Source organism: Condylura cristata, unplaced genomic scaffold (assembly GCF_000260355.1).
Source record: "Condylura cristata isolate star-nosed mole 26May11 unplaced genomic scaffold, ConCri1.0 scaffold00010, whole genome shotgun sequence".
In the NCBI taxonomy this organism is placed as follows: Eukaryota; Metazoa; Chordata; class Mammalia; order Eulipotyphla; family Talpidae; genus Condylura; species Condylura cristata.
Genome location: NW_004567111.1, coordinates 35,904,331 through 35,925,802, shown reverse-complemented (window position 1 = coordinate 35,925,802; position 21,472 = coordinate 35,904,331). Strand labels below are relative to the sequence as shown.

General features: G+C 35.0%; 1 protein-coding gene across 1 annotated transcript in view; it reads right to left on the bottom strand.

Annotated features, from left to right (window-relative positions):
• Positions 1 to 21,472, bottom strand: part of DNAJC15 (DnaJ (Hsp40) homolog, subfamily C, member 15) — a 44,727-nt gene that overhangs the window by 19,486 nt on the left and 3,769 nt on the right. The window contains exons 2-4 of the mRNA XM_012723144.1: positions 7,452 to 7,503; positions 5,579 to 5,652; positions 623 to 699 (exon numbers count right to left, since the gene is read on the bottom strand). Coding sequence (XP_012578598.1) covers positions 623 to 699; positions 5,579 to 5,652; positions 7,452 to 7,503 — 203 coding nt within the window. The remainder of the gene's footprint in view (positions 1 to 622; positions 700 to 5,578; positions 5,653 to 7,451; positions 7,504 to 21,472) is intronic.

The window sequence follows — 21,472 nt, the reverse complement described above, 5'->3', positions numbered from 1 at the left end:
ACACACACACACACACAATATTTCCTTTTTTCTTCTCTAAGTGAGAGTTTCCGTCTCTTATTTTTTTTTATGAATCACCAGAAGATTTTTATTGCAGGTAACACACTGTAACTAAACCCCACAAAAAAATTTAGTAGTGTCTAAAAGAACACAATGTAAACAAATAAAACACAGCCCCAGTAAGTCTACCGTAGGGGATATATTCTTAAATGTTAAGGGTTAAAGGATACCACATAGCAATCACACACTATCATTAACTTTCTCCTGTCTTAAGTTAGACAAATGGGCAGCAAGGTGGTACAATACAATATGCTAGATGTCAAATTTTAGAAATAAAAAAGAATAATTCAAAAGTGCCAATTATCAAATTATAAAAGTGAATCCAGGAAGAATTAAGTGTCATAGTAATTTCCTTGGAACTTTATTATTCAAATATAACCCCTTGCTACTAAATAAAGGCAAATCACAACTTTTCTCAGAGGAAATAGTAAAGTGTAAAAATTAAGCATTTTCTCTTCTGCTTCTTATTTATAATTTAAAATATAAAGGTAACTTTATCAGAATGTTTTTTTCATTTTTCAAGACAGCCTGACCACATAACAGTCTTATGCAGAACACCTACCTTACACCCAGAATAAGGCTAGCTTCTCGCCTACTCATTTGCTGTTCAAATCCTCCTTTATAGTAAGATGAAAGGCTCTGTAAAGGAAAGAAAGAGCAAGAAATAAGGAGTGTTATGACCTCAATCCCCAGCTGCAATAAGACTAATGTCTTTTACTAATAGTCACCTCGAAATTGGGAAGTGGGGGTGGGCAAATTAAACAGCAATTCTTTGCAAGAAATCATGACCAAGAAAAACATTTAAAAGACATTAACAACTTTCTACATTTTCAAATACATTCATTTTTCTATAGTAAGATATAAGAAACAACGGAAATTGGTAGAAGCAAAAGGCTGGAACTTTCTTAAGTTCTGTAATAATCACAATGGATAAACTTGGTGAGACCAAGCAACTTAAAGTAGATTTATATGGCAGACACCTATGTAACTTAGTCAGTAGGCACAGTGATAGAGAAAAGGAGGAACTGACAAAGTGAGGAAGCCATCAGAATAGCAGACAGCAGGACAAGAGAGTGGGCAACTGGACTGAAAGGTCAATGTGGCTGGAGAGGTGAGCAAGGAGAGCAGACTTCAGGAGAGGGAATTCAGACCATATTGTGGAGGTCCTAGTAAGCAATGGAAATCATTCAGATAATATTTTCAGCGGTATCATCCAGAGCACTGCTGTAACATGATGTGACATCTTTTTGAACAGATTATTTGAGCTGCTATGTGGAGAATAGAAAGAGAAGTGCAAAAGAGGAAGCAGGAGCCCAGTAAAAAAGACATAACAAAGGTAGCAATAGATGATGGTACAATGAACCAATGTGGTAGAAGATGAGACAGTAAACGCTGACTTTGGAGATATTTTAAAAGCACATGTAACATTCGCTTAGTGGAATGAATAGGGGCTATGAGAAAAAGAAAAATTAAAGATGATATAGTACTATTATATGCTACACAGATCCCTTTCAGAGAGAAGGACTTCCTCCTCAACTCCAGGGCTGCTGCTAGCACTCTGCTATTATATTCCATAAAAATGCTTTACCTGAAGAAAGCCAAGTTCATGCCCCCCTAACCCAGGGTAGTCTCTGTCTAATGACTTGTTGACACTGAGCTATAAATGCAGTTCTCTAGGGCTCAGTCCTTAGACTTTGTATCTATTGATATATTTGCTTCCCAATTAGTCACATCAACACGGCCCAACTTAGGACAAGAACACTGAGCCATCTGAGAGCTTCCTACAAGGTTAGCAGAGGCAAATTAAAAGTTTAAAGCTACATGACTATACACACTGAAGACACAACCACCCCAATCACTAAGGGAAAGAAGATCCTCCCCTCAGAAGTCAAGAAGAAAATAAATTCAGAATCAGCTGCTCTAGAACACTGTATAGTCCAAGTATCCTCTGGCATCCTCGACTTGGAAGACAAGAGTGTTGACACAACCCACATTTGTATTTTCAGTCCATCATCAACCCTATCATTCAATTAAGTTGATAAAGCAAGCCTAACAATTGCTGAGGAAGGTCACTTACATATCAACTTAGTCCTCAAAAACATAAACCAACAACAAACGATCATTGGATATTTTAACAAATCCAGTATTTACAGGTGAATAGAACCATAGGAAAAAATTACTTTGGAGGAAGAAGATAAATCAGGAAGTGAAAGAATATTAGACAAAATTTACTCTTGTATCTTGAAAGATTTCAAAAGGATAACACCTCTGCAAAGAATATGATGCTATGAAAAAAAAGAAAAGAAAAATTCTTGGATATTAAAAAATTACTAATGTAAAATATTTAGTAGATGCACTGAATAACAGAATAAAAGACTACTAAGTGCCAACCTTATGCTCTGGAAAATGACCTGTGGAATATACAACAAAAAGATAAGGAGATGAAAACTAAAGAGACAAAAGGTTGAGGCATAAAAAATAAGCTTGAAGATCCAACAGCTGCCCATTAAGAATTCCAGGTGTAAAGGAACAACAAGAAGAAAAAACAAAATATTTAAAAATACACTAGACTATTACAGAACAAAAGATAGACACTTTTCACATCAGGTAAGGTTTACTAGGAATTCCTTTGACATTTGAAGGCATCAATAATAAAGAGATAACCCCCCAAATTTCCAGAGTTAAATAACAAACAAAATCACCAAAAACCAAAATCCACACAAAAGAAAGTCAAAACCAGTGCAAACTAAGAAATCAAACCACAGAAAATCTGGCTGAGATTATGTAGAGTAGAGGTTATGTAGGACACAGAGATTTCTGCAGGCCTCTGATACTGGCTCCACCACATTTTAAGGAGTCAGCAGTTGCTAATTAACACTGAAAGCATTAGAAACAAATTATTTAAGAGAAAAGAACTTATTTACTATCTATGCATTCTTCTGGGGGGAAGGGGAGGAATCTACATAGCATTTCAGCAAAATGGGGGAAAAAATGTGATGAACAGAAAAATGAGGTTTAAGAATAAGATATTAAAGAATAGAGGATGCAAATAAAGTTTAATGAAAAAAGAACCTAAAGGAAACTGAGCCTAAAAGTTCTCCTTTGAGTACCAGAAACAATGACACACGATTACAGTTCCTATTTTTTAGTAACTGTTTGATTCAGTGACAAATTCCATTTTGTCATACTGACAAAATGAAAGCAGTGCATGCTATTTAAGAAGCTTTACATTTTTGGAGTCCGGAGATCCAAGATAATGCATGCAGATTCTATGGCTCAGTTTCCACAAATAATTAATACTTACACAGTTGTTAAAAACCAAATAAACCCACAGCTTAACTGAGTTACAGAGACGATGGCAATAAAGATATTCTAAAATTTGTCCATGCAAACTGCAAAGTAGTACTATAAAAGGGGGCCAGACATCCCTTCCTGGTGGCGCAGCGGGTTAAAGCACTGCACTGAGAAATAAAAGCTACTTCCGCATGAGTTCGATCCCCGCCTGCCCCGGAGGTGACCACAAGGCGCGGCAGACCTCTCCTGACCCTCCCGCTGCTCCCCTCAGCAGTGTACTTCGTCGATCTGCCTGTTCTGCTTCCCGCTCTGTCTCTGGTGAATCCTCTCACCCTCCGCATCTCTGGCCTGTACCCCAGTTCTATATGAATAAATAAATAAATCTTTAAAAAAAAAAGGGGGGGGGCAGACATATGAAAGGCCTGTTTTATAACTGAAGACATCAAAGGAGAGGGGACAGGCAGACATTATTTCCCTCTCCTTAAATGCAGGCCCAAGCCTCAGTTTATACTACAATCTCCAAAGACTCAACCTTATCTGCAAGCTCCCACAAAGCAATGAAAATGTTTTCCTTTTTTTGCTGTCTCTTCATTTACAATGTTAAATAATGTACTTCTTCAATTTATGGTATAATTACATCTGCTAAAAATCATCCTAATAGAAATGATTTCTGAAATTCTCTCCCTACTTATTTATAAACATAAGGAAAGACTATGTCAGCACTTCCACTCCTATTATTCTACTTCAAACAACCATTATCTATTATCTAGTCGGTCTCAATAAGATCTCAATACTCTCTTAGCTGGTTTCAGTTTCTGCTCTGGCTTCTCCTACTTCAAATTCAGTAGACAAAATGATATCTAAAATGCAAATCACATTGCCCCCATGCTCAAAACGTCCCAAAGAAGCTCCATCATAGCTAATGTAGTATTTACAATTTATTATAGGTCTTTTGTGATCTAGGCTCAGCCTATCAGGACTCCTTCAACTTCTCCATTGGAGTTATTCTTGCTGCTAAATTCATCATTACCTCTGGATCTTTGCTGAGTTCCAAGTGCCCATAAAACTCTTCCAGATATTCACAAAGCCTGCTCCCTCACTTTTTCTGAGGAATCTCCCTTGATCAATCTAACAGATTACATTCTGCTTTTAGCTTTTAATCAGTTACCCTATTTTCTAAATAGTATCTCTCTTATTCATTCTTTAGTTGCCACAACTAAAATGTATGCACACATATATTCACCCATGTCACTATGTTCCCACTCCCTGTGTCTGGAACACAGTATGTGCCTAGCGAATATCTGCTGAATGAATGCTAAACAGCTACCCAATTCATTAGCCAAATAAAATAGAGAAACAGAAAATAAACAGAAGCTACCTCTATTCACAGACATGCACCTGGGAGGTCTGCAAAATCACTTGCAATTCTTTTGAACCTGAGTTTAATTATTTGTCAGTTTGTCATCCTTTGAAAGTGTGGTCATTGTTCACAGCTAACTAAGCCTCTCAAATGCCTCTGCTAAAACAAGTCATCATTCTCAAATTGCTGCTAGTCACCTTGATCTATTCCTGATCTGCTTCTATTTCCCAGAAGTCAGTATTTCTGCTGCACTGCTTCAGTGACTTTCTTTGCATTGTATGAAGTAGTCACAACCCAGTTTACCACATTGAAGTTTTCTCAGTACTACTATCTTTCATTCTTCATTTAGCTCAACAGAGTCCCTATAATGTCTGGTAAGGTGAATATGTAAGCCCTACAGGATTGCAGGGTTGGCGTTTTACAATTCGATATGAGATGCATGGGTATCATGATACAAGGGAACTACTTTTAAATTTTAACATGAAATAAATGCTTGTATAAGCTCATCAAGTCAGAGACCGTATCTTTTTTTTTGAACCAGTTTCTGGCAGGGATTAGTATGTGGTAAACTACTACAAGATGAGTAAATGACTATCAATTAGAAAAGGAAAATAAATTACATCAGATGATGTAATACTATTAAAAGGAATATAACAATTATATATCAAAAACAGGAATAAAAAAGTAACCAAGAAACTTAAAAGATATAAAATCATTAAACTAGACAAAAGCCCAGAAAATATAATGAAGGAAGCAAATTTCTATAAACCCTAGGCAATCTAAGACATTTTATAAATTATTATCAAATGTGGCATAAAATAACAATCAAATTGAATTTCCTTATTAAAGGCATCTTTAACTTACAGGATTTGAAATCTTCTTTGCAGTGTCTGTGATCACTTGTTCTAGAGGTTTCCAAATCTGAAATGCATAGCGACCTAAAAAGTAACAGGAAAGAAAGCAAATAGATTCTCTATTTCCAAAGTCAATACCCACAGGTGCTTGCCAAAGTATTTATTGATAGTTTACATATTTTCTTTACATCTATCACACATGTACACATTGTTTCATTAAGTACTCCAAAATATACCAGAAAGTCATATTTTTTTAAACTTCTAATATGTCAAGTGGACAAGAATTTCATTTTAACATCATAACCATAGCTATTAAATTTATCAAATTCTAGAACATGATATAAAATTTCATAATGTCAATGTTTATCTGTATAGTATCTTATATTTACACAATATTACTGATCACAAAAAATAACATTCTAGTACTTTTTCCACAAGAAAATATTGATAACGTCTCTTTATGTATAAAGATACTCATGAATCTAAAATGATTATTTGTATTATATTTCAAAGATAATCACTTTGCAACAATAGAAAACAAATACTACTTAAAATCTACACAACAGGGCCCTCCCTGGTGGCTCAGTGGGGTTAAAACACAGCACTAAGAAGCTAAAGCCACTTCAGCATGAGTTCGATCCTCCACCCCGCCCCACCCCCAGGTGATCCACATGACATGGCAGACCTCTCCTGACCTGCCCACTGCTGGCTTCAGCAGCATACAGTGTCAGTCGGCCTGCTCTGTTCCCCACTCTGTCTCTGTTGAATCTTCTCACAGACCCTGCACCTCTGGCCTGTACCCCAGTTCTGTATGCATAATTAAATAAATCTTAAAAAAAAAAAAAAACTACACAACAGAGGATTGATAATAATGCAGTTAATTCTAAAATAAAAAAAGCAATTACATAGAAATATTTAACAAGTAAGTTTATTACTAATTTCTCACTGAGGATGACTACTTTTCTAAACTTATTTTAGATTTACCTTTCTTAGGCATCCTAATAATCTAAGAATTGACACAAAGCAGGTTCTCAATTATTTTGAGGACCAATCAAGCTGATTTACCTTATGTATCCTAGCCCAAATATATGTCAACTAATACTAGTGCCTTGTCCCAGGAGGCCAAAACCATTATATGCCATGCTTAGCTTTAATTCAATCTCCCATAACCTTATTTGTGAATCAAGATTTCTACAGAAAGTTCAACCATCTAGTTATTTTAGAGGATGCTATCTAGAGATGCAAATACTACGACAAAAACTGTAAATCTTAATCAATAAGGGCATGCTCTTAGATAATTTAATTAGGGAATAGCTATGTTATTTAAAATTTAAGTTAATTTAAGTTAATGACTAGAAGGGAACAATTCTGTTTTACGCTTTATAACCATTCTTTCTTAAAAGGTGATTTTAGCTGTAAAAGAATGAAAAAAAATGAAGTAACAATGTACACTATAGGGAACAACTATGCTGATCAGAAAGAACTTACAAAGCAGGAAATATGTAATCTCACCTTCAAGATAAATACATTTGGGAGGGTGAAGAAACCCCATTTCATCTACATTGCTCATACTAAAAGGCAATTATTTTTTTTTTTTTAGTAACTATAGATCATACTAAAAATAAACAAACAAACAAAAAAGGCAGATCGACTATTACTAAGGCTAGTTTTCCTAACTTTTGTATCTTTTTTTACTACCAAGTTTTTCTAGATTTTGCTGATAAATGTTCAGTGACTATCAATGGTAGAAAGAATGCTATTACAGAATATCTTAAAGTCAAACACCTTAGAATACCCAGATTATGCTTATAAATCATTACAGAAGCTATTAGGTAATATTTCTCCTGCTAAATATATTAATGTGTATCCTTTCCTTATCTTACCTGCAAATGCAAGTGCTGCAACACCCAGCCCCACAGCTATCAAACTTCTTGCCTATGAAGAAAAAATTATCACTTAGTGTTACACAGTAGGTCTTAAAAGTAGATCATTCTTAATAATGAGAGCAATTGTGTTAAATACTACATTTTTTTCACGCTTTGCCATGAAGAACAGAACTTTAAAAAATCTGCAAAGTCTATGGGATTACAACTGCTGAACACTATATATTAGTTAATTTTCAATGAAGATTAATAAAAGATTTTCATTTAATTTCCATGTATTTGAATTCATTCACTCTTCTTCCCCTCTGTTACCTGAATAATAGCCAAAGTGGGGAGAGAGGAGCACCTTTCGTAAGGGTCAACAGGCTGGTGCCTGAAGCTACTCATTTTTACTTAGTAGGTTAGAATTAGAGTAAGATGTTGGGTGTCTCTGCTTTGAAAGGGGCTCCAGCTACCCAGCCTAGTCTCCTGGTTGGGTTATTTTCACTGCTCACCTTGATCTTTCAGAGATTTTGTAGGAGCCTCACTGAAGAAAGAAAGAGTGAGGATATTTTTTTAACAAGTTTCCAGAAATCTAGCCCTGAAATTGCAATCAATTTCTTGTTAGTAGCAGAGGTGAACATTCCCAGGGAATAATCAGTTCTTGGTATAGTACTCAAGGATAGATGGGAAGAGACTGAAAAAGGATTGCTGGCTCTTGTTAAAGTGTTATTCCAGGGCTGCCTCTGGAATAATCAATGGAAGTTGAACAGGAAGAAGTGTTTTAAATCATTTTAGGATATACTTTTTCCTCAACACTGGAGAATTTTGCTTTTGTAAAAAAATACTTAAAACATATGATGTGTATGTATATGTGTTTGTGTATGTGTATACACGTACGTATATGTGTGTGTATTTATTTATTTATCATTTTCTTAAAAGATGCATTCATTTATGCAGATAAGAACTGGGACAATCCAGCGGTGCAGGGGCAGTGACAAAATTCACCAGAGACAGAGAGGGGAACAGAAGAGGCAAATCTACTGAAATACACTGCTGAGGGGAGCAGTGGGTGAGAAAGGAGAGGTCTGCTGTGCCATGTGGGTCACCTCCATGGTAGGGGATCTAACTCACACTGTAGTGGCTGCAGATAGATAACTTCATAGTGCTGCACTTTAATCTCTTGTGCCATCAGGGAGGACCCTTTTAATCCCTTTTTTAACGGACAATTTTTACTAGGCCTGCAGCTCCATCCCAGAACCTGTCAACTGTTAGCTGCTATAAGCTGGGTTAGGATTAACACTGTGTTAGTTTGGTAAAGACTATGTTTCTTTCTTTTTTAAGGGTTGCCTAAGTTTCAAAAAAAAAAAAAAAATAAGAAATATCGACTCGATGAGGCAGTTATAGTTATATGAAGGTATTTTATGATTTACTATCCAGTAAGTCTATCTTAGAATTCTGGAGTTCTTCAAAGACAAGATGAAGCAAGACCATATAGGTTCTTCCTCACTTCCAATTCTAAAAGTTCCCTTCTCAGCAGGAGTGACACTAGGGCAGACAATTTCAGTAAAGGAAGATTGATTCCCTAGCAGAAAAGGGAAAAGCCTAAAGCTAGGTAGCCACAAAGGCAAAACAGTTTCTTTCAGTTTGTCTAGTCTTAATTACTTCTGAACAGAAGGGAGACACTGATTTGAATATGTTCTATGGTGGTATGTCTCTGACATTTCCTAGAGCCTTCATGGCGCTACATATGTTGAGTTTATCTTTTATTAGTTCCCTTAAGGACCCTCAATCCAACCAAACCAGTCAACTGTTTCATGTATGAGTCTGATTTTGTTCCTTATAATGTTGTTTATTCACTCTACTGAATAGAAATATCATCTCTGTCTATCCAGATCTTATCTACTCCTAAAATTTCAACATGAATCTGCCACAAGAATGGGAGAAGTGATCTGTAAAACCTAACAATTAGCAAAAGATCCAAAAATACCTATGGATTTCCTCCACAGTAATAGACAGACAAACCAAAAGAAGAAAAAAATATTAAGAACCAGGCAAAAGACTGGATCAGGGACTTGATAAGAAAAAATCTAAATGGCTAACAAACATGAGAAGATAACTATGGGATACTAATTGTAACAACAAAGTCATCATGGTGTAGAAATAGTAGTATCAGAACATAAAGCTTTCTGGTTGTTCTGAAATTTATTCTGTCAACTGTCATACCAAGTACCAAGTACCAAGCAATAATATCTATTCATTCCTACGGTTACTGTCAGAATAAGGTCTAGTAAAGTTATGTAAAGTATTTAACACAATGTTATCAATAAAAATAACTAGATATGGTTGAAAATAAAAGGTATAACTTACTAACAAGGTTCTACAATCCTTAAATCTGAGTAAAAGATTCACAGTGATTTTTCAGATAGACCATAGAAAATACTGGTATTCCCCATATTAAGTAATCACAATTCCACATTTTAAATAATGCATATTTAAAAAATGGATCAAGAGGAAATACAGTTAACAGCAGCTCTTTCTGCCCATTTGTGTCTATGCAACTGTCTTTTTCTCTCCTGTCTCTTTCTAACAAACTTACATATGTGTGTGTGTGGGGGGGTGTATACACACACAGAGAGGGCTAACAAGTGAATTATTCTAATCTCACATTTTTATAGATTAATGATTAGTGTCATGACTTTACTATTTTAATTATTCAAAACATAAAAAATCAATAGTTGATTGTACAATTCCACCGAGATTTTTATTTCAAGGTTTTTGTACCAGAAATATTAAACCAGTTTTTCTCTAGCTATAACATGTAAGGCTAACTTGCTTTTAACAACAAAAATTCAATGTAATTTAAAAAATAAGTATTGAGCACTCTGCTAATTATTCTTTTTCTGTTCCTCTTGATCCATTTCTACCTTTCTGTGGCATACTCTGTCCCTTTGCCTCTCATCTGTAAAGACTATACGATCCAGTTTTATTTCCATCCAGTTTCTGATGGGTTTTGCCAATGACAGAAAGTATAGAACAGAACACCATGTTCCAGTATCCAACTCCAGGGGACCATTCCATCAACACGGTACTTAATGCATCTTGGTATCAGAATTGCTGAAACTCATAGTCAAGCACAGGGTAGAACATATTTTAATCACACAAAGTAGAGTAAGATCAGCTCCAACTGTGTGTTTCAGGGTGCCCTCAGCAGTCGGTCAACAAATAGGAACTGGTTCAGCACCCATTTTGTGCTGAGCAGACAAAGCCCTTCCCCTCTATAACCAACCGGAGTCTGAAGTATTGAAGGCAGGGCGCAGGTCTGAGAGTCATTCCCTGTGCTTAAACAGAATAAAGGAGTACTCAGTGAACCGAAAAACAGGTGAAGATGGTCCCACAGAGAAGATAAGGAGAGCAGAAGCTGTGAGGTTGGGCTCACTCAGTTCCCAGCAAGCAAGCATTTCAAATACAGAGTTAAAAGACCAAGCACAAGACGCTGCCTTTTGCAACAGGGAGCATCAGCAGAAAGCAAAGGGCGGAAGAAGACAGAAATAATAATACAATTTATTCCTTGTTATTTCCTTTTTTGGCCAAAGTTCCTATTGAGTAGCTCCTTTACCATACCTACACTTTCAGTGGATTCCAAAACATAATTTTCAACTTCTTGACCCTCTTGCCTGCATGGATAAGAGTTTCCAACTGTGGCTGGCCCCTAGGTGCTTCATTATCCCTTTTTGGATATTTGAAACCAGGACTACAGCTCTGCAAATAGTCCCTTACTTAAACTATCTTCGAAAAGCCATCATTCATCACTACCAGGCCCCTCACTGATAGAAACAGTACTCTATAGCAGCCACTGTGTTTCTGCACTAGGACGATGCCTGAAACCAGCCCGGAACCCAGGCTTACCTCCTGAGTCCCAAGTAGGAGCTGTGCCATTGTGGACTCCAATGTTTACACTAATCTCCCAAAGATCTTTATCTGCATACTTATTATTACAATATTATGCTAAATTATAGTTCAGGACTGTTCCTTTAGCTTTTCTAGATACTGAGAGTCTTTTAAAAATCTGACAAAATCATTGGATCATCACCCCCAGGAAAATGCAAATATATATACATCATGAACTTTAAGGGAACTCATGGATTTCCCTGACAACTTTCAGTTCACAAAGACATCCTGATATAAATTATATAATAAGCAAGCCAGTTGACTAAAGTCAAAGATGGTGTCTCATTCACCTTTGAGCTCCTAAAACATACCAGGAGACTTGACAGATAATACTTCAATTTTCATTCAGCACAGTAAGTAAAAGAATGCCAGAATTAACATTTCTAAAGACTAACTTAACAAAAAAGGCTTTCCAACCTTTAAAAACAAACCCAAATTAAGTAGATCACTAGAGCACATATGGATGTTCAATAAATGACCAAAATCAGTACAACCAAAACTTACTTGTACACACTGAGAGGATAAAGTATACCACAGCTATCAAAAACTCATTACTAGAATTAAAATTCCTTGTTGCAAGGGGGTCCTCTGATTTACCTCTTTACCTGTGTTTTAAAATAATAATGATGTTAAAATAATTTCTATTTTTTGAGTATAAACAATTGGTTACAACAAAAATATCATATATCTTATACAGATACTGCATTCTGAGGTAAGAATAAAGATCCCCATAAGGTTTTCTATGGAAATACTAAGCCTATTAGATATAAATATACATACACTAATACTATAACAGCTCCAGAATGACATTTTTTTTCTAGAGATGAAATATTTATCTACTACTATCTAACATTTATTCATTTACTAAAAAATTCACGGGTATTTCTTTTCAAACACAAATTTACAGATCTGGGGGGGGGTAAGAACAATAATTTCCCCAACCCTTCACATACAATAATGACCCGAGTGGGGGGAAAATAAATTGTCTAACTGCAAATATAGAAAATAGAAATCCAAAGAGAGTCTATCTGATGGCTGAGTAAGGACTCTAGATCATACCTTTATTTGATCATGAGACCCTAATTTTTAAAAGTGAAATAATAACTAAAATATACGGGGCTTTAAAATTACCCATGGCACATCTGAAATAACTGTAAATATCAAAGAATTCCATCAATATCTTCTCTACTAACTATCGAAAATAATTTCACATATGCTGTATCACTATGTTATTCACATTTACTTAAACTTCAATATTGTATCCTCAGGCTAACAGGATCTATTTTATTTATTTTATGATCCTAACACCATATTTCATGCAGGGCAACACAAATGTGTACTTTCATTTTTTATTTTGAATTTTTTTTAAACTATTATCCTTTGAAATTAAATTGCCAGTAACAGGATAACAAATGACATTAAGGACAATGTAGGGAAATCAGGCTTATTATCAGTATCGTAACTACAGTTATTTTCTACCAACGAGGTAATAACTAGGCTAAATGTCTAAAATCCTTTCAAATGACTAGATTGACATTACGGTATAGCTATGATTTTACAGAACTAGAGAAATGCCACCATTTCTTCCACTTAGCAAAGTTGGAATGTGTGGTGAAAGTAAACCAGGCATTGTGATCTTACAAGAAAGTTATGTATGTATATACCACCTGGACTCTAGTCTAAGTTAAAACTGCCATGGGTGTCACACACATAGGACAGTCCATGGTAGAAGTGGGTTTGTTTATTTTTCAGTATCCACAAGGATCTCTTTGAGTTTTAAAATCTTTTCTTTGGGCCTCCCTGAAGGCGCAGGGATTAGAAACAACGTTATCTAGCTATCCAGTCACTGCTGCATGAGTTTGATCCCAGCCAAGGAGCTAATTCACCTAGCGAGGCTCCTTTCTCACTCAAGGTTCCCCTCAGCAGTGTAATTTCAGTAGATCTGCCTGTTCTGCTCCCCACTCTGTCTCTGGTGAACCCCCTACAACTCTGGCCTATATCCCAGCTCTTGTATGCACAAATAAAAATAATCTTAAAAAATAAGTTTCCTGTGAGATCATGCACATGGGTTTAAATAGTAGTTAACATCTTCTAGACCTGTAGAAGATCTAAGTAAATTCATATATATATATATATATATATATATATATATACACACACACACACAAACCTACATACATAGATGCATTAGATGCATGCGTGTATGTATATATATATAATTATAAAAATTAGTAAGAACAACATGATCTTTTTTTAAGATATGCCTAAGATGCAAATCTGTTATAAGTCATTTAAAAATTCACCAGTAAATACTTTTACAACGAATCCTGATTGGTGTTGAGGCAATGGTCTATAAAAGGAAAACAGAAAACACTGCATTTACACAAAACTTGAAAATTCCATTTTTAACAATCTCATCATGGTCACTTGGATGATATGCATGAACATAACAAATTTTTGTGATATTGACCAATGCTATTTAATTATCTTTTAAAAATTTATGACTTTACACTGTATTTGTCTAAAATGCCAAAAAGCATAGTTTTTGCTCAATTCACTGTGATAATGAACAAAGCATGAATATTTTCAGTATAAAAATTCCCAGGAATATGCATAGTAGCACTACAAAAATAAACAAATACAAAATTCTCAATGAAATCAGTGACTAGTATCACGACAGAGTTATCACAGAGATTCCCTTTCCTACACTGTGATGTGAACTAAAAACTCTTATGCCCACACTAAATAGCATCATTACAAAATTATGGTTTCTAATGTCTACCAGGTCTTCAACTGTGCTTCCTCATCGGTAACTGGCATTCTACCTCAATTCCTCTTTACTATTCTAAACCTCTACTTCCCCTAAGTTATAATGTTTGCCATCCATGATGCAAGCATGAATTCCTTCAACATCCCTTTCATCCCTGTGTGTATGAGGTGGATGCTATGGAATGTCTATGGGTTTCAGAGTTAGTCAGGCCTGAGCTCCAATTCTAACTCACTGTTCATCAGTTATGAGCCTAAGCTGATCTCTCTGGGCTCACTTACTCATCTATAAAAGCAGAATGTGAATACATTTATCTAATGAAGCTCATGATGTAAAAGATTATGAAAATAATCAGCACAGTGTGGAAACATGGCAGGTGCTCTATGGCAGTCTATCTTCACTCCCACATCTTTACTTTTACTCCTTCATCTCTACTTCTGCTAGGCTCTGCTCAGTTTTCCTGGGAAATTCCTAGTGATTCCTCAACAAATAGCTCTACCAGTAAGTTTTCCCTACCCACCTTCTGAAGTAAAACTCTCTAATCCCACATAGCACTTCACACATCTACAATACATGGCACGCTATTTAATAATGACTTAACCTATTTCAAGTCACTTCTAAAACAAGCTTCTGGAAGTAGGGACTTTTTAATCTATTTGTTTTTCTAAAATCCAGTACCTGGTAAATAGTGTGTTTTCAAAAAGTTTATATATATAATGGGAAGAAAATAATCTTCAGGAGCTTCTCCACTACTGAGATGACTCTTGTAACTTCTATTACTTGTGTACTGTATTGGTATCTGCTAGTGGTAGGAAAATATCATGGACAATGGCAGCCAAGCTTAATTAAGAAACTAACACATAATCATGCTTTGAAATATTTTGGATCAGAAAAATAAATCCAAAATTTTCACAGAAGACAAAGAAAATGATGATAAGGGCACTAGTTGAAGTAAATTTTATATGAAAATGAAACAAAGATAATCCACAGATTGATGTAGGAAAACATGAAGGAACAACTGATTTGTTACACAGACATAAAGAAAAATAAACTTCCAATTAATGAGTTAGATAATTTTACTGAGTAGTCATTTGGAAGTATCTCCCATCATTAACTGGCTGACTGATTTCAACAAATACTCAGTGAATGTCTACTATATGCCAGTCATAATTCTAATTCCTGAAGAATGTATTGGACAAAAATTCTGATCCTCACAAAGCTACATTTAGCATGAAAAACACAATAAACATTATAAATTAGAAAAATGCACAGTAGAGTATGTACAATGGATAAAAACAAAGCTAGTAAAGAACTACATGTGTGTCTGTATGGTGAGTGGCAAATTTACATACAGTGAGCTGGGAAAATGACACAGAAAAGGTGTCGTTTGCCAAAAGAGAAAAATAAATAAGGGAAGAGTACTGTGAGCAGATGAAACAAGTCTAAAGAAAGAGTACTGTGAGCAGATGAAACAAGTCTAAAGAAAGAGTACTGTGAGCAGATGAAACAAGTGTCAGGGTATGACTGTGTGCCTGAATACTCAGGAGATCAGTGTGCATAGGCAGAAAGTGAAGCAGGGAGAAAAAGGACACCTGGGAGCATGATCATGGAGCAGCAGGCCAGGTCAGGATTAGGGATCAACATAAAGACGTTAGCTTTTCTCTGAGTGATATGAGACATGACTGTTTTGAGCAGAGACCTAATATTATCTGACGTAGAATTCTAAAATGATCCCTAGTTGTCATATTGAGAATAGACATGTCAAAACCAGAAGCATGGAGATGAATAAGAAGCCTATTAAAATAATGTTAGCTTGGACCAGAGATTAGAGATGGAGATGGGGAAAAGTGGAATATATTCTGATGATAAAGCCAACAATGATTGTTGAAAGACTAAATGTAATGTCTGAGAGGAAGAGAGGAATCAGTGTCCAACAGTGAATAAATGGATGAAGATAATGTGGTTCACACACACATGCAGACACACACACAGAAAATCTAAAAATTCTTTATCTGCAGCAAATAAAGTCATGATGTAAAGTGAAACAAAACAGAGAAAGACAAATACTGTACAATCTCACTTACACTGGTATCCAAAAGTCAAACTCACAGAAGCAGAGAATAGATTTGTAATTGCCAGAGGCTGGAGGTAGGGGAAACAGATGACATTAGCCAACCTTCATTTATAAGATGGAAAATGTTATACTTGAAGTTTGCTCACAACATAGCTCTTAAGTGATCTTATCCCCTCCCCAGGCCACACGTTCTGGTAGTAATCTCACCATGTACAACAATGTCATACCACTATATTGCACACCTTAAATATACACAAATTTTGTCAATTAAAACCTCAATAAAGCTGGGAAGAAAAAAGAATGTTATTATTATTGCCTTCAACAAATGGAAGAATAGACCTGACTTTTGCTGAGAGAAAAGACTACATGAGGAGTGAAAGGAGAAAGCTCACTTTTATAATTTTTCTAAAATCATGCCATGCTGAGGATGATAAAACTCAGCACTACGAAAACTATCAGTAGCCACTGCAGCATGAGTTGGATCCCCACCAAGGAGATGACCCACATGGCACGGCAGACCGCTGCTACTCTGCTTACCCGCTGCTCTCCTCAGCAGTGTATTTCAGCCAATCCACCTATTTTGATCCCCACTCTCACACCCCCAACTCTGCACCTCTGGCCTATACCCCAGCTCTTATATACATAAATAAATAAAATATTTAAGGAAAAAAAAAAAACCTCAAAGAAAATAGTATGTGAATTCATAACTAAGGACTAAAAGAGTTTCACTACTAATGGAAAAGAACAATTAGCAAGTTGTGGGCATAAATAAATATTATTAAAAATTCATTTAAGGAGAAGCAAAACTAACTATATATGTTTTTGCTCCACTTTAAAGTCACTTAATTTTAAGCCATATACAAGCCTTAATTTGTATAGCAAGTTTAGAGTTGAGTAAAAGAGCAACTAAAATCAAAGTCCAACAATAGAAGAAAACCAAATATCAAGCATAAAAAGAAACAAAACTCTTAGGCTGACACCAAATGAGAGTATTTCTCTACATTCTAACATAATTTACAGAAAAACAAAACAAAACAAGCTTAAACTCTTACTATAATGATTTAAGAATAACATTTTCTAAAGATGATATTGCATTTATTTGGTGATCTTCCGATGTGAAACTTCTACTTTCTCCTAGTAAAGTAGGCATCTTTCTTTGCTCACATTAGTGTCTGTTCAGAAAACCCCAACTAATATCAATCTAGTCCCTCTCTATGTTACTGCTTCACCGTGTAGGAACATTAAGATGCACTGCTTCATACAATTACACTCGGATAATTCTCAACGTGCTGAGAATAATTAGTGCATAGATTTTGCTAATGTTAGCACATCCATTCAGTCAAATTTGAAGCAAGGTTACACTAATATACTCTTAAATACTCAAAATTCTAATTGTGAAACTGGAATTTTAAAAAATACATAAAACTTTCACTTTAGTACTTAGGTTTAACCTGAACAAACAAGGTTCCATTTTTATATTTTCTTGAAGATTTAGTAAAATAAGTGCTAGTAGGTAGTTATGGAATTAAAGGGCTGAAAGAGGATTACAGCAAATATCAGAGACCACCACCAAGAAATTTGTACCTATTCTTACAAATTTTCACTGTGATCTGGTCTCTACCCTTTGTCTAGACCATCACAAACACACACACACGTGTGTGTGTGTATATATATACATACATACATATATATATTGTATATAACATACATATATATATATATATATATATATATTCCCTCAAAATAAGGTCTCCTCTTAATTCTGGCTCTCACTGATGAAACCTTGGTACCTGATTCACATCCCCCACTATTCTCAGAGGACTCTCACATATCCCTTAAAAATGACTGATTTTTCTCATTCACAGAGAAGGTGTCTGGTATATATGGTTTCTCAGCTACAATATAGATAAGAAAACTGGAACTTATTCTAGATGGGCAATAGGTTCAAGTCAACTTCCAAACCGGAAAGAAATCAAAACCAATACGGCCCTTTCCCATATTCAAAATCCCCAACCTTTTTAACCTGGCAATTATTTCAAAATCCCCAACCTTTTTAACCTGGCCCTTTCCCATATTCAAAATCCCCAACCTTTTTAACCTGGCAATTGTGAATTACTTCACAATTTGTGTTTATACTAAACCAGGAGTCAAGAGAGCCAGAAGTTGGCTTCATTTACCTTTGTATTCCCAGAATTTACTATGGGCTAAATAAAAGTTATTATAATTAATGGGGTATACTGATATGTGGATAGCTGATAAATGGGCAGTTGGCTAAGTACTCTGCTTCTGTGTTATAAACTCTAAGAAGAGTTCAGAAAATTATCAAGGGTAGGCCAAGGATGTTAAAGTACAAGGAGAAAACAAAGGTTAGAAACAGGGGAACCTGAAATATGAATTAATTTCTGCCCTTAACGCAGTGCAACAATGTATATACATGTTGAGAAAAGGAATCATCCCTAAAATATAATAAAAATCTAGAGAATTTAAGATAATGGTCATCTGAACAATATTCTAAATACAAAATTAAAGCAGACAATGTATAAAATGTAAGACCAACTACCAACTATTTAACGCTATGTAATTATCTCAAGTTAATAATGTAAGCAGATGGGTCAAAAAGTGACAAGATTCTCCTCAGTCAAAATCTAATTAAGCCAGAAAAATGAACTCAAATTTTAGAAAATATTTGTTGAATTTAAGAACTAAGGAAGGCACTGCATCCTTGTTTTATTTCTTGATGCTGGACATGTCCAGTCTAAAAGAGAAACACTGAAATTTGTTCTTTGGTCTGAAGCTTCAACTGTATCTGCTCTTAAAAGCTATCTTTTTTTTTTTTTTACTTTATTACAATTATTATATACATACACATACATATATTTCCCCTCCCCCCCTCCCACCCGGATCCCTTTCAACCACCTGCTATGAGTGAAACCATATGGTATTTTTCTTTTTCTTTCTGGTTTATTTCACTAAACATGATCTTTTCCCGTCCCATTCATGTTGCTGCAAATGGCATGAGTTTTTATCTTTTTGACTGCTGAGTAATATTCCATTGTGTGTGTGTGTGTGTGTTTGTGTGCACACGCGTGTGTGTATGCCACATTTTCTTGATCCAGTCAACTATTTTTGGGCATTTGGGTTGAATCCACTACTTCAAAATGTATTTATAAAAGAAAAAAAATACATAAAATAATAAAAAAGCTAACTTGTAACATTCCAATGTTCAGTTAGACCTAGGAGTTAATTTTTTAAATTTCCTCATCAGGTTATTTGATTCACAGGTGCTAAATGTACCTTTTCAAGCTTAAGGAGTATCCTTAGTTTTTTTTTTTTAAATTTTCAAGAAAGAGACTTAACTTAAAGACCTTTTAACGTTTCATTATTGTACTGACTTCCTTGTTGTCCAATGACTTCCTGGATTAAGAATTCTAAACTATTCTTGAATTAACTTCTAAACTATTTTAGTCTATTTTCAAATAAGCCTTCCTAGCCTTTTCCCCCTACACAGTCAATCACATACTCAATTCATGTATTACAACATGTTGTCTCTAAAAATTTCCCATTTTTAATTAACTGTTTTGAAGGACGCAAGCAAAAGTCACACAGTATTTTGGATATTTTGCACCACTGGCTTTGATTTCCACTCTGTAATTAAAAAAAAAACAACCTTATCTTTGGTATTCCCCCTTTAACTTTGCACTTAATTTCACCCTCTGATCATAAAATTGATCTCTACTTCTCTAGTCAGCCTCCTCCCTATGATGTACTCAGAAGCTTTAAAGTACTGACGTTGGAGTCCCTGGGAAGGTGTCCTAAAATCTCTTCTGGTTTACCTCTTACGTACACCTTACTTGCAACATATTCTAGATTTGTTTATCATTCTTCTTGAGAAATCATTCCAATTTCCGAAAGTTACTTTTACTCCATTACAACAGTCTATTTTATTTTAAGGCAGCAGTTTCTGAGAGTGAACATGCTAATACTTATATTTCATAACATAATATTCTCCCTTTTTGAGTTAAGGTGAAATAAATTGAACTGTGCTTTGAAGTTTAAGAACTTTTAAACATATCTTGTAAGAACTTTTAAACATATCTTAAAGCACCTGCAGACTCAAAATTAGCACAAAACCCAAGACTGTACATCATTTCCTGGAGTTGGTTTTCATTAATTTCTGATTTGAAATGATGAAGCAACAATAAAGTACAGTTCAAAAAGTCAAAAAGTTTTGAGTGAAAATTAGTTTCATATCTTAGGCCAGCCAGCTATTATCTATGCAACAGAGAAACAGTTAATTAACTTATTTAATCCTCAATTTTCTTATATGTAAAATGGAGAAAAGTAACTAATTCACAGGGTTCTTATGAGAATTGACAAAATATAATCACAGAGCCTGGAACATAGCAGACATTCTTTAAATATTAGTTCACAGCCTTCTTAACTGTTTGCCTGCACATCACCAACTTAGTACATTCAGGCATTTGATTTATTTTTACCTCATTTGTATATATTCTAATTTCCTATCCATGGAGCTTAAATTTTAGCTTCCTCTTATGATATAAAGAACAGCAAGGAGAGAATCAAAGTTAAAACTATGGATACATAATGAATAATCCATTTGACATTTCAAAGAGAAGTTTCAAATATGTTAAAATACGGTTTAAATCAAACTGTGATTGAAAAATAGTAGATGTGATCTATTTTTATGAAAAACTGAAACATATTTGATAGGTTTTAGCATTTATGAATCAAGTTTGCTATGGTGGATGTATAGTTAATTTTCTTACATGTTACACTATCTACTAAAACTAAGCGATACACTTTTTAGTAATGTCCTGGAAACTAAAAGCCTACTACTTCATTTTCATTCAAACGACTTTAAAAATTTGTAGTAACCTCTTCTTAACTTTAACCCTTCTCCTTTTCTATGAAAACCAGCTTTTCTAACACAAAGTTTGATCATGACCTCTGAGTATTAATTACTTGTGAAATAAATAAATAAATGATACTTTATTCAAGGCACCACAATGATTTTTTCCTAGATTTTTACCTTTTTAACATAAGTAGACTAATGAACATCAATTCTTAATCCCTAAAGGGAAGCTTACCCAAGAAGAGTTATTTATTTTTAAAATTTCAAAATAAACTGCATTAAAAAAAAGGGGGGGTGGCCCTCCCTGGTGGCGCAGCGGGTTAAAGCACAGCACTGAGAATCTGAAGCCACTTCCGCATGAGTTCGATTCCCGCCTG